Source organism: Xenopus laevis, chromosome 3L (assembly GCF_017654675.1).
Source record: "Xenopus laevis strain J_2021 chromosome 3L, Xenopus_laevis_v10.1, whole genome shotgun sequence".
NCBI lineage: Eukaryota > Metazoa > Chordata > Amphibia > Anura > Pipidae > Xenopus > Xenopus laevis.
The window spans coordinates 125,105,527-125,118,649 of record NC_054375.1 but is presented as its reverse complement, the minus strand read 5'-3'; the positions used below and the strand labels follow the sequence as shown (position 1 = coordinate 125,118,649).

At 38.4% G+C, this 13,123-nt stretch overlaps 1 protein-coding gene across 1 annotated transcript in view; it reads left to right on the top strand.

Moving 5' to 3' along the window:
• LOC108711521 (ras-specific guanine nucleotide-releasing factor 1) overlaps positions 1 to 13,123 on the top strand; it is a 52,995-nt gene that overhangs the window by 36,410 nt on the left and 3,462 nt on the right. The window contains exons 15-24 of the mRNA XM_018253367.2: positions 2,068 to 2,438; positions 2,588 to 2,713; positions 3,977 to 4,147; positions 5,706 to 5,812; positions 7,779 to 7,891; positions 8,555 to 8,615; positions 9,166 to 9,269; positions 10,561 to 10,645; positions 10,764 to 10,961; positions 12,090 to 12,169. Coding sequence (XP_018108856.1) covers positions 2,068 to 2,438; positions 2,588 to 2,713; positions 3,977 to 4,147; positions 5,706 to 5,812; positions 7,779 to 7,891; positions 8,555 to 8,615; positions 9,166 to 9,269; positions 10,561 to 10,645; positions 10,764 to 10,961; positions 12,090 to 12,169 — 1,416 coding nt within the window. The remainder of the gene's footprint in view (positions 1 to 2,067; positions 2,439 to 2,587; positions 2,714 to 3,976; positions 4,148 to 5,705; positions 5,813 to 7,778; positions 7,892 to 8,554; positions 8,616 to 9,165; positions 9,270 to 10,560; positions 10,646 to 10,763; positions 10,962 to 12,089; positions 12,170 to 13,123) is intronic.

Genomic DNA, 13,123 nt, shown 5'->3' with positions numbered 1-13,123 from the left:
TACAGAGAAAAAGCAAATCATTTTTTAAAAATTGGATTATTTGGATAAAATGTAGTCTATGGAGATGGCCTTTCCATAATTCTGAGCTTTCTGGATAACGGGCTTCCAGATAACGGAGCCTGTACCTGCAGTGCCAGAACTAGGGGTAGGCAGAAGAGGCACGTGCCTAGTTTGCAGCGGTGGTGGGGTGCTGGCATGTGCCTGGCTACCCTGTGGTCCAGCCCTTCTACAACTCCTCACCAGTACAGGACTTATTCCTTTGCCCTGCTTGTTCCCCAACCTGCTTCTCCCATGATGCGCTCATCACCACTATCACCCGCACACCACAGTGCTGGTAGCAGCGCAGCGGGGAAATTTATTGCAGAGGGGGAGGAGCAGGAGGGAGGGTGGTTAGCGGTGCATCCTATCTTGGGCACAGTAAGTACTTGTACCTGTAATTATCTTTTCTTTTATTAGGCAATTTTTTATTTTGGGTTGACTTGCCCTTTAAGCAGGCAACATATGTAAAAATCTACTTTTTTGGGAGGAGACTGTAGTTTTGGTGTAGGGTGGCCAAGCTAGGAGGCAGTGTCAACATAGTGTGCATAGGCCAGTTTTAGTTGTATAGAAATTACATAAACTCTGGGATGTCACTCTTATGAAAATTACCCATTCTTGAGCTTTTTTAGAATGAACATAATTCCACTTTTTATGCATATATTGTATAAAAATATGCCTTTCAATAAATATGGTATGTAAGTATATAAGTGTCTTTTTAGGTCAGAATCTTGGTCTTTAGATTTTCTGCCATAGTTTTATTCATAAACTTCCCGTTTTATATATTCTACTTTTTTATTTATAGTAGTGTTGTTGTTGTTTTTTTCTTTTGGTTCAATAACTGTGGATCTGGCCCCCAAGGGCTGGGTTATTATAAGTGGATAGCAGGCCCAGGAGAAAGGCAAATTTCGAGTAAAATGAATGGACAAATGCAGTTTTGGATATTACCAGATACATAAAGAGTTGACTTACTTTTAAAACCATACATTCATACAATATAAATGAATGGCCCGTCCAACTGCTGGACCACAAAACAGAGCCTGAAATGAAAACAAAAATCAAAAAAAAAATTGGTTAATTTATGGAGAATAATGAACTTGATATTTTAAAACTGCCTTAATGTTGTTTCCTTAATAAGTCCCTTTAAAGGATTTGTTCAGGGTAAAAATAAAAACTGGGTAAATAGTATGTTGTATGTGCAAAATAGAAATTGTTCTTATATAGTCAGTTAGCCACAAATGTAATGTATAAATGCTGGAGTGACTGGATGTGTAACATAATAGCCAGAACACTACTTCCTGCTTTGCAGCTCTCTTGGTTTCCACTGATTTGTTACCAGGCAGTAACCAAACCAATCAGTGACTTGAGGGGGGGGGACAAATGGGTCAGAACAGTTTCTTTTGAATCTGAGCTGAATGCTGAGGATCAATTGCAAAGAACAGATATGTACCATGTGCCTCCCCATTCAAGTCGCTGACTAACTCAAAGTTAGAGAGCTGAAAAGCAGGAAGTTGGATTCTGGCTGTTATGTTCGACATCCAGTCACTCCAGCCTTTATCCATTACATTTATAGCTAACTTACTAAACTCAAAATATTTTTTATTTTGCACATACAACCTATTTACCCAGTTTTTATTTGTACACTGAACTGTTCCTTTAATGGCTCAAAATCAGATGTAAACAAGAGACAAGATCTCAAACTATAATGTTATTTGTGGTGTTTATGATATCCAATACTAGCTGTAGGTGGCTTCTCATTGACATCAATATTTATGTTTTGGTGTCCATTCCATTACGGCACTCTAATTGTATGCCTATTATTATAACCATTTTACAGTAGAACATTGGCATACATTGGTATACATGCTGTCCATTGTTATGTTCATTACACAGTAGTTGTATCTTAGTAAATAAAAGTCTGTGGGGCTCTTTTCATTACCCCAAGCAGAGGATGAAAAATGATGGTGCTAGCCTATCATGGTCCTGTGTGACTGAGCCTGCACCCACACTGTTTTATTTTCATTTACTTAGGTCCCTGGAGCTCCTGTTTGCTAGTAATCAGAATAACAAACTTCTATATGGGGAGCCTCCAAAATCTCCCAGAGCCACTCGCAAGTTTTCATCTCCACCACCCTTATCCATTACAAAGTCTTCATCGCCAAGCCGCCGACGCAAACTCTCCCTAAACATTCCTATAATCACTGGAGGAAAAGCTCTAGATCTGGCTGCTCTTGGTTGTTCCACCAATGGATACCCAAGTACATGTCCTGCCCCTCCGCCATACAGCAAGACTACTTTAGACATCAACAAACTTTATGTGTCTGGAAGTTTTCCCAGCAAGGTGGGGGAGGGAGAAGAACCGCCTGCAGAGAGGGATGAAGAACCAGGAACCCAGAGGCAGAGTGAGTATATTAAGGAGATATTATGGGTATTGTGAACTTTTATGCAATTATATTGTCTATTTTGGATATGCAATATTATTATGAGCGGTCAAGCCTACTGAAGCAACCGGAGACACCAGGGTTCATATTCTGCCATTTCTGTTTTGCAGACTCTGACGTTTCTACCCGTGGCGATTCAGACAATGAGCAGACCGATGGTGATGAGGCTGAAACTGATACTTCCCCTACACGTTCTCCCACCACCCCTGTATCTCAGCGTGGCCGTAACTCTGCAGGTACTTTTACACTGTATCCAAACTGCTTAAGAGGACAATGTATGATGCTCCAAATACATGTCTTTAGAGTGGCTTATATTTTCCACAATGCAGAAATTGGAATCATGTCACAAAATTAAAATACTTTGTGGGGCTATTTCTGTTTCATTTTATTAAAGAAAATCTAGAATCCCCAGAGATTTGTGCTTTATCTTGCCTGCTGGAAGCCTTCTGACACTGATAGTCAATTAGCTTGATCAATACAGAGGGGCAGATTTACTAAATGGCCATCCACTCCAATCAGCAGGGACATCGCCATTTGACTAACAGGCGCTAGACAATTTGCTAGTGAAAGAGACTGTCACTATTGTTCGTTTGCACTCCAGGCAACTTTTCGCTCAGCCGAATGGTCGTTGCTCCGCGAATTCACTAAAGTTACCTCTTTCGTCAGAGTTGACTTTGCCAGCTCAGACCACGCAAACTGCTAAAATGAAGCTAGTCCTGACTTAAACTTTTTTGGGTTAACAATTACCATTTTTCCCCAGACATTTAAGGGGCATGGAACATTAATTTTACAGTGGGCTCATGTCTAGGGCATTATATGATCTCTTTTGTCTTTATTAAGGTTCCCTGGACATGTGTAATATAAACCTGTAACTTAAACCATTTGCAGCAACATTTATAATAAAGATGTCCATACAACTTTACCCTATTCAAATTGGCCTAAGTGTAAGATCACTAGCGACTTTTCGATAGGCATAAATGAACGCTAGCAAACCTTTGCTATGAAATCCTTGCACTGAAGAAGTATTGCTAGCGAAAAGTCGTCAGCATTCAGCGCCCACGGTGCAACTCTGCATTTTAGTGAATTAGCGCCTGGTGAAGTGTGCAAAACGGTCGCTGGCGACAATTCGCCCTTTAGTAAATATCCCAGAGAGTCTACTGTTGGAATTTTCTCCCCAAAATGAAATGGTTTTGTTCTTAGGTTTGGAAGTGATTAAAGATGAAGAGCTTCAAAGTAAAAAATGGGTGCAAACCAGTTCTCAAACTTTTCAATTCCAATTTAACATCAAATCATTGATCATCCCAGGTTAACTTCACTTGTGCTGTATAATAGGCCCTTTTATATAAATCCTGAGTGGATCTCTACTGAAAATAAACCCAAAGCCTTTGCAATTTTCAAACAAAAATATGGGCCATAACTACAAAAAAATAGTCATTACGTTAATTGTTATATGTAAATTTCTACTGGTTGGTGCTTATTACATTATTGTTACACTTCAGATTTCACACTTTTCTCATATAATAATGGCATTGTGATGACTGCCTGTCGGGAACATGATAACAGCCGAAGCAACCTATCAGCAGCTTCTGCCTTTGCCATAGCAACAGCCGGAGCCAATGAGGGAACACCAACGAAAGAGACATACAGGCGAATGTCTTTAGCTACTGCAGGTGAGGTACTTGGGAAAAATGGGTGTTTAGAGTGATGTTAAATGGCAAGAAAAAAAATAGCTTTGTACATTTATATCCTTGGCATTTACTGGCTGCTAGAAAGTAGGGTGTCCGCTAAGACTTGCTCGCTCTGCTGCCACCCAAGTGCTGCCAAAATAAACTAACTTGTGGCATGAGATCCGTTATCAGTAAACCTGTTATCCAGAAAGCTCCAAATTATAGAAAGGATATCTCCCATAGACTCCATTTTAATCAAATAATCCAATTTTTAAAAATGATTTCCTTTTTCTCTGTAATAATAAAACAGTAGCTTGTACTTGATCCTAACTAGGATATAATTAATCCTTATTGGAGGCAAAACAATCCTATAAGGGTTATTTCATGTTTAAATGATTTTTAGTACACTTAGGGGCACATTTACTAATGGTCGAATATCGAGGGTTAATTAACCCTCGGTATTCGACCCTCGAAGTTGAATCCTTCGACTTCGGATATCGAAGTCGAAGGATTTAGCGCTATTCGACGGATTGACGGAATAATCATTCGATGGAACGATTAAATCCTTAGAATCGAACGATTCGAAGGATTTTAATCCATCGATTGAACAATTTTCCTTTGATCAAAAAAAGCTAGGAAAGCCTATGGGGACCTTCCCCATAGGCTAACATTGATGCTTGGTAGGTATTAGGTGGCGAAGTAGGTGGTCAAAGTTTTTTTTTAAAGAGACAGTATTTCGACTATCGAATGGTTGAATATTCAAACGATTTTTAGTTCAAATCATTCGATTCGAAGTCGTAGTCAAAGGTCGAAGTAGCCAAAAAAAAACTATTTTTTATTCTAATCCTTCAATCGAACTTAGTAAATGTGCCCCTTAGGGGCAGATTTATTAAGATTCAAATAATAATTAGAATTCAAATTTCTGAGTTGGATTTTTGGTCAAAACTCACAAATTTGAGTTGGGAATAATCCAAACTCGAATTCAAAATTTATCATACCTCTACCCTGGGAACAACTCATATTCGATAGTATGCCACCTAAAACCTGCCGAGTTCATGTAGAAGTCAGTGGCAGACGTCCAGTGACCCATTCGATAATGTTTATAGCCTTCCTGACATTCAAGTTTTTTTCGGAGAAAAAACTCGATTCAAGTTCTGTCGAATTTGATTCAAATTTGGTTGGTAATATTCATTCGAGATTTAGGCGTTCAAGCTTTTTCTTAAATAAGATACTATTCTCGTTTCGAGGTCATTCAAGTTAATTCGAGGTAAGAAAAACTCTTATCACTCCACCTTTGATAAATATGCCCCTTAAGATATGGTGATAAAAATATCCGGAAATCCTCTAGTCTCGAGCAATGTGGATATTAATGACACACTCAGGGCAAAGTGGCCCATTTCAAACAACAGATTATATGTGTAAAAGAAAATGGTATAATACTGTATATGCAATGAGTAGACTATGCAGGAAGAAGTGTTGAAGTGGTATACATGGAAGTGTATGACAAAGGAAACAGCAGATATTGCCCAGCTGTTGATGGTTTATTGCATATTTTCAACAGGGTTCCCCTCAGATCAGAGGAACGGAGACAAAGAATTTGTGATCAGGAGAGCCGCAACAAACCGTGTGCTTAATGTACTGAGACACTGGGTGTCCAAACATGCACAGGTACCATCAAATCATCCCTGTCTTTATTATTAGACATGGAACTTCAGATCCCTTCTCTTTCCCTGTCATTACCCACCAAGCCATTTCCTAACAGCCCTCCTAGGCCAGCATTCACTTCATGGAAAGAATTTGCCTATGGCTTCAAACAACCCTCATATGGAAACCAAACACCTGCCATATCACCTTTGCAAAATGGAAAACGCCCCACCTGCTCCTCACCTACAAAGCAAGAAACCCAACATCTCATTATTTTTAATACATTAGGCCTTTATAACTGGTCAACAGCTCTGTTTGCACACATGATATTAGTAGAAAATGAGCTTTCATTAAATGTAATGTGCAACAACAATGGGGTATATTTATCAAAGTGAAGTTAAAGATGTCCACAGTCTGCTAGAGTGAAATTCCCCCACTCTTAATTCATTTCTATGGGATTTTGAAAGGTGTATCTATCAAAGGGTGAACTTTCACTTTCACCCATTGATAAATACTCTTTTAAAAATCCCATAGAAATGAATCTCTAACTTCACTCTTTGATAAATATGCCTCATAGAGAGAGACCAGAGAGTACACCATTTTGTAGAGATATCAAACATAAATGTAAGGGTAGGGTCACACCTGGGGATTCAGGGAGATTTAGTTGCCCGGCGACTAATCGCCTCTTGTTTGGGGCGACTAATCTCCCCAAACGGCTTCCCCCTGTCTTCCACCTGCTTTAATGAGAAATCACCTGCGGCATGGAACTCCATGGAACTCGTAGCGCTTCCTTTTCCGAAGTTGCCTCACAAGGTACGTTCGGGCGACTTCGGAAAACGAAGCGCCGCGAGTGCCATGCCGCAGGCGATTTCTCATTCTAGCAGGCGGAAGACAGTGGGAAGTCGTTCGGGAAGATTAGTCGCCCCAAACAAGAGGTGATTAGTCACTGGGTGACTAAATCTCCCTGAATCTCCAGGTGTGACCTTACCCTAAGACATTAGCTCAGACTGTGACATTAAGTGGAGGGTTTATCAATGCTCGAAGTCGAATTGTTGCCACGATTCAAGTTTTTTTTTTTGTTTTTTTAGACAAATTCGAATTTGAGTTTATAAAAACTCTGATTTTAGAGATTTATTATGTACAAAAAACTCAATGTTAGAATTTGGCATCTAAAAGCTACATAGTTCATGTAGCAATCATTGGGAGTACTTTTTTGAGTTTTCGAATGTTTTTTTTCACTTGTAAACTCACTAATCTGAGTTTGTTTCTTCAATTTTATTCAATCAAGTTATTCAATCAAAATCAAATTACAGTGTTTTCAAAATGTGAGTTCATTCAAGCTAGGGCCATGGGTTCAATTCCACTGTTGCCTCTTGGGACCTTGAATATTACATATAAGGTCTTTGATACCTGGATCCCTGTGCAGTATTGTTGCAACACAGAGATGCACACAGCACCCTATTCATTTCCATGGGAAAATGGTGTGGTATGCAACACATATGGCCACACAATTCATTTCCATTAGACAAATTGGTAGCAGTGTATGCCTGTATGGTTTGATCTATATATAACACATTGCTTTTTTTAACAATGCTCTTACTTTCCAAATAATTCTAAAAATCCATACTGTCCCTGCACATATGATTGTTTGTCTTTATGGGTTTCAGCATCACCACAAGACCCCTTATAATTGGTGCATAAGTCTCAGCAGATAATAATCCCGTCTGTGTACATCTGTGAATATAATTAATTGATCACTAATCTAGGCATATATATTTAGTCAATGTTAATTGGTTAAATCTGTGCACATAATTATGCAATCCATATGAAATGTATAAACCTATTACCTATCAAATATCAGCCCATATGAATTGCTTAAATCTATGCAAATAATTAGGCAGTCTACATAGATCAGTTGCAAAGGAGATGGCTGTTATTTACACTTTAGTGTTTGCTAAACATGCCGATTTGTTATTATGTATTTTTAAAGGATTTTGAGACAAACCTGCAGCTAAAGACTAAAGCAATTTGTTTCCTGGAGGAGGTTATACATAACCCTGAGTTGCTGGCTCAGGAGCGGAAGGCAGCAGCCAATATCATTCGGTGAGACAGCCATGTGCACATAAACAGGCTTTTTACAGATATACAAACATGAGGTGTCTGCCCAGAGAGGAGAGGAGGTTGTTGTTAGAATGTAGCTACACTAATACACAACCACAGCTGGTCAGTGGGAAGGGGGAGGAGAAAGAATATGGTATTTCATTGTAAACACAGAATTTCTAGATAATATCATATAGAAGGGCCACAACATTTACACATGTAAAAACACGTGGTACACATGTGGTATTATTAGAGAAACACATTCATGCTTGCAAAGAGACTAGCAAACACTGATACAGGTATGGGATCAGTTATCCGGAAACCCGTTATCCAGAATGCTCCGAATTACAGAAAGGCTGTCTCCCATAGACTCCATTTTTAAAAAATAATACAAATTAAAAAAAATAAAACAGTACCTTGTACAGGATCCAAACTAATATATAATTAATCCTATTTGGAAGCAGAACCAGTCTATTTGGGTTTATTTAATGTTTACATGATGTTCTAGTAGACTTAAGGTATGAAGATCCAAATTATGATAAGATCCCTTATCCGGAAAGCCCCAGGTCCCGATCATTCTGGACAACAGGTCCCATACCTGTACTAACACAATGGTACACAATGAACTGAACATTACTGAGTGTCTGTTACCCTGTGTGTCTATAGCACATTGACCCAGGAGGATCCCGGGGACAGTCAAGTTACCCTGGAAGAAATTGAGAATATGGTGAGTACTGTCCAAATAATACATTTGAGAAAAAAGAGGATGTGAGCAGTTATGGGTGAATTTGTCCTGTTTCATTTTGGCAAAAATTTTGCGCGAAACAGGCGAAAAATTTGCAAAACACAGATTTTGACACACATTAAAGTCAATGGGCGTCTGTTTAATTCTCAGAGTCAAAACTTTCATGAATTCGCAATTGTATTCGCCAAAAAAAAAAAGCAGAAATTCGCAGTAAATTTGCGCCTGGCGAATAAATTCGCCCATCACTAGATGTGGGGACAAGGGAATAGGAAAGTAGTGGAAGATAGGATAGAAGTAATGAAATGTAGTGAGAAATAAAGACCAAAGTCATACAATGCATAAAATCTATATTATTTATTGGAAGGGAAAAGGTACAGAAAAGCAGTTGCAGACAAGATAATGCATCGGGGAATTCTGGCTGCGAAAGAGCAGAAATCATATGCAAAATATCAATAAACACTTATGAAGGCATAGTTTGTTTTTGTTCAGAAATGTCTAGGCATGCTTCAACATGTTTGTCTGTAATGCACAGGTATTGGATGGTCCGGTGGAACTGTTTGAATCTCTGTCTGCATTAGAGATTGCAGAGCAACTCACTTTACTGGATCACCTCATCTTCAAAAACATCCCTTATGAGTGAGTCACATCCCACCAACACTGCCCCATTCTGACTGTCAATGTATTATCTGCTGTGTCTGTGCAACAGCCTGACCCACATAAATAACTCTCCAGCCTCTACAAATGTCCTTGTGGACAGTGCATATAATCCCCTACCCTCCTAGACAGACGAAAACTCAATACTAAACATTTTCATTTTTCAAAGAAATTAAAAATACAGGATTAAAAAAAATTGTTCTATATTGTAATTGTTTTAAACATAATAAATGTATAGTCCACTTATCAGCACTCACCGCAAGAACTACCTTTGTTTTTAATCTTTGATTTAATGTACATGTCCTTCAGAAAGCACCCATGGAAGCTGATTCATCACTTCATACCCTTACACATCACAATGTAAGAAAAAGAGAATGAAGAGGTGAATCCGCTTCCTTGAGTGTATATTGTACATAAATCTGCTTACAAATAGTTTCCATAGATTCCCCATGATTGACACGGTGATCAGCCAATCGCCGATCGCTGCGGTATAGCATTGCCTCAAATGTCATGGCCCCGCCCCCTGCCTGGTTTCCACCGGTTGGAAAGGTGGCAACCCTACCCAACATAGTACTCCCACTATCCAACTCCCGCTATATACAGTATCTGTCCCCAGCACAAAACTCAGCCTTATTCTGACTACACTTGTAACAGTTCTAATTGTATGGCACCAACATATTCACTTAATACTGTGCTCTTCTATTCATTTAAATATTGCACTTTGACACTTTGGGGCAGATTTATTAGTCGAATAGTAAATAGTAAATTTGAATTTTCAAATTTTTTTGTGGTGTCAAAATTCACATGTTTGAATTTTAATCCCCCAATTCAAATGTAATTTGAATATGAGATTTATCACATCTCGGCCATGGAAAGAGTTGTAATTTAAATATTCGCCACCTAAAACCTGCCAAATTCATTAACAAGTCAATGGCAGAGGTCCGTTGATCCATTTGAAGATGTTAATAGTCTTCCTGACATTCAAGTTTTTTCAGAGGAAAATTCTATTCGATTTCGTTCGTAATCGACTTTGAATCAAATTTTCGGGTGGTTCCCATTCGATCGCATTTTAGACAATCACATATTTTCCTAAATATCCTCCCAGTCGAATTGTGAGTACATCCGAATTGATTAGAGTAAAAAAAATTCACATATATTCGAAATTTGACCTTTGATAAATTTGCCCATTTATGTACATTGTGGTGTTTTTATGGGCCATCATGCCTTTTTTTCTTACTTGTGGGTTTCCCTCTCGCTTAACCATGCCCTACAGGGAATTTTTTGGTCAAGGATGGATGAAAAATGAAAAGAATGAACGGACACCTTACATAATGAACACTAGCAAACACTTCAACCGTGTAAGTGATTTTACTTTGCAATTCTATTGTAAGATAAATGCAGGCAGGATTTTTTTTGGCACTATATTAACTTTATATTCCCATGCATATGATGAGGACATTTTGCTTCTTGTCTTAGATGAGTAATCTGATTGCCACTGAGATTCTGGGAGGGGAAGAGCCAGCACAACGTGGATGTACTATAGAAAAGTGGATTGCCGTAGCCGATATTTGTCGCTGTCTCCACAATTACAATGCTGTTTTGGAGATCACATCATCCCTAAACCGCAGCGCAATTTACCGTCTTAAGAGGACTTGGATCAAGGTTTCCAAGCAGGTGCTTGCTAGTCACAACTTTTTATCTTGATTAAACAGTATACAGGTATGGGGTTTGCCGGGAATAAGGGATATTTCTGTCATTTGGATCTCCTTACCTTAAAGGGATACTGGCATGGGATAACATGTTTTTTTTGTTTTTTTTAAAAAACACATCAGTTAATAGTGCTGCTGCAGCAGGATTCTGCATTGAAATTCATTTTTCAAAAGAGCAAACTGATTTTTTAATATTTAAATCTGACATGGGGCTAGACATTTGCCAAGTTTCCCAGGTGCCCCAGTCATGCGACTTGTGCTCTGATAAACTTCAGTCACTCTTTATTGCTGTACTGCAAGTTGGAGGGATATTACCCCCTCCCTTCCCCCCAGCAGAACAATGGGAAGGTAACCAGATAGCTCCCTGGTAGATATAAAAACATCACTTAATAGTAAAAATCCAGGACCTGCTCTTACTCCTTTAGTTACATTGAGTAGGAGAAACAACAGCTTGTCAGGAATCAGTTCCATAGAGCAGCACTGGCTCTTTCTGAATCACATGACCAGGCAAAATGACCTGAGATGGCCTACACACCAATATTACAACTAAAAAATACACTTGTTGGGTCAGGAATTACATTTTACATGGTAGAGTGAATTATTTGCAGTTAGAAATAAAAACTACACCATAAAAATCGTGACAGAATCCCTTTAAGTAAAAAAATAATTTCAACATTAAACCCAATAAGCTGGTTTTGCCACCAATAAGTATTAATTATATCTGAGTTGGGAGCAAGTACAAGGTGCTGTGTTATTGTAACAGAGAAAAAGGAAATCATTTTTAACATTTTGAATTGTTTGATTAAAATAGTCTATGGGAGATGGCCTTCCCGTAATTAATTTTCTGGATAATGGGTTTCCAGATAACGGATCCCATGTCTGTATATGGCATCTGACTGTATCAGATGCGAGTGAAAATTAGTTTAATGACCCAAGATGTGGTTTAGTTTAAATCTTTTATGTCCTTTTAATGAAAATACATTCTATTATCAGAGAAGGAATTGATTGCACTAAATTAAATCACAGTTTGCTTTTGTGCCTCTTCTACAATATCTTTCTAGCCATCAATATTTTGCCTTATATTTTCTTTCAGACAAAGACATTAATTGACCGGTTACAAAAGCTGGTGTCTTCAGAAGGAAGATTCAAGAATCTTAGGGAGGCTTTAAAAAAGTGAGTATTTATAATGTGCTCTGATACTCATAATTTACCCTCTGAAGATCAGTATATTCAATAACCATCTGCTGTCAGTGTAGCATCTGTAACCTGTGGCTCTGCAGCTCAGACATAGACCAAGTGGTTAGACGGTGGCTGCACTTGCAGCTCAGTAGTAAATCTCAAACAGGCACTGATGGTAATAAAAAAAAAGGTAAATGTTATGTAGTTGTGACAATTTATGATTAACTTTTCATATGAGTTGCAAATAGTTATTAATTACAAATATTGCTGTTAAAAAGGCAAAATAGTTTCAATTGATATAGGGTATTTCCAGCTGTTTTAGCACTATAACTCTTAGGCTTGGCCCCCAATTGGTGTAATTTCCATCCAAGTGCTTATTGAGACTATGCTTCCATCTACAACAGTCTGTGTGTGTCCGTGTATGTCCTACTACTACTATATTATCTTGGCACGATTGATGCTCAAGTCTATTTCGTTTTTGCACCTTTAGTATGCCTAGTGTGACCCCTACAAGCACCATACTTCCTGCCTATCTTAAAGCAAAAGTAATACAAAAGAATTAAAGTGTTTTAAAGTAATTAACATATATTATACTGTTAGCATGCACTTGTATAGGCTGCGTGTTTGTTTCAGAAAGACTCCTATAGTTTATATAAACAAGCTGCTGTGTAGCCATGTGGGCTGCCATTCAAGCTGGAAAAAAAGGAGAAACAGCACAGGTTACATAACACATAACAGATAAGCCCTATCCAATACAATGGTGTTGTATCTGTTATCTGCTATGTAGCTTGTGCCTTTTCTCCTTTTTTCCAGCTTGAGTGGTTGTCCCCATGGCTACACAGCAGCTTGTTTTATATAAACTATAGTAGTCTATACATGCCAGTTTTACCAGTGCAGAGCAACACTACATTATGTTTTAATTACTTTGATACACTTTTTGTTTTTGAT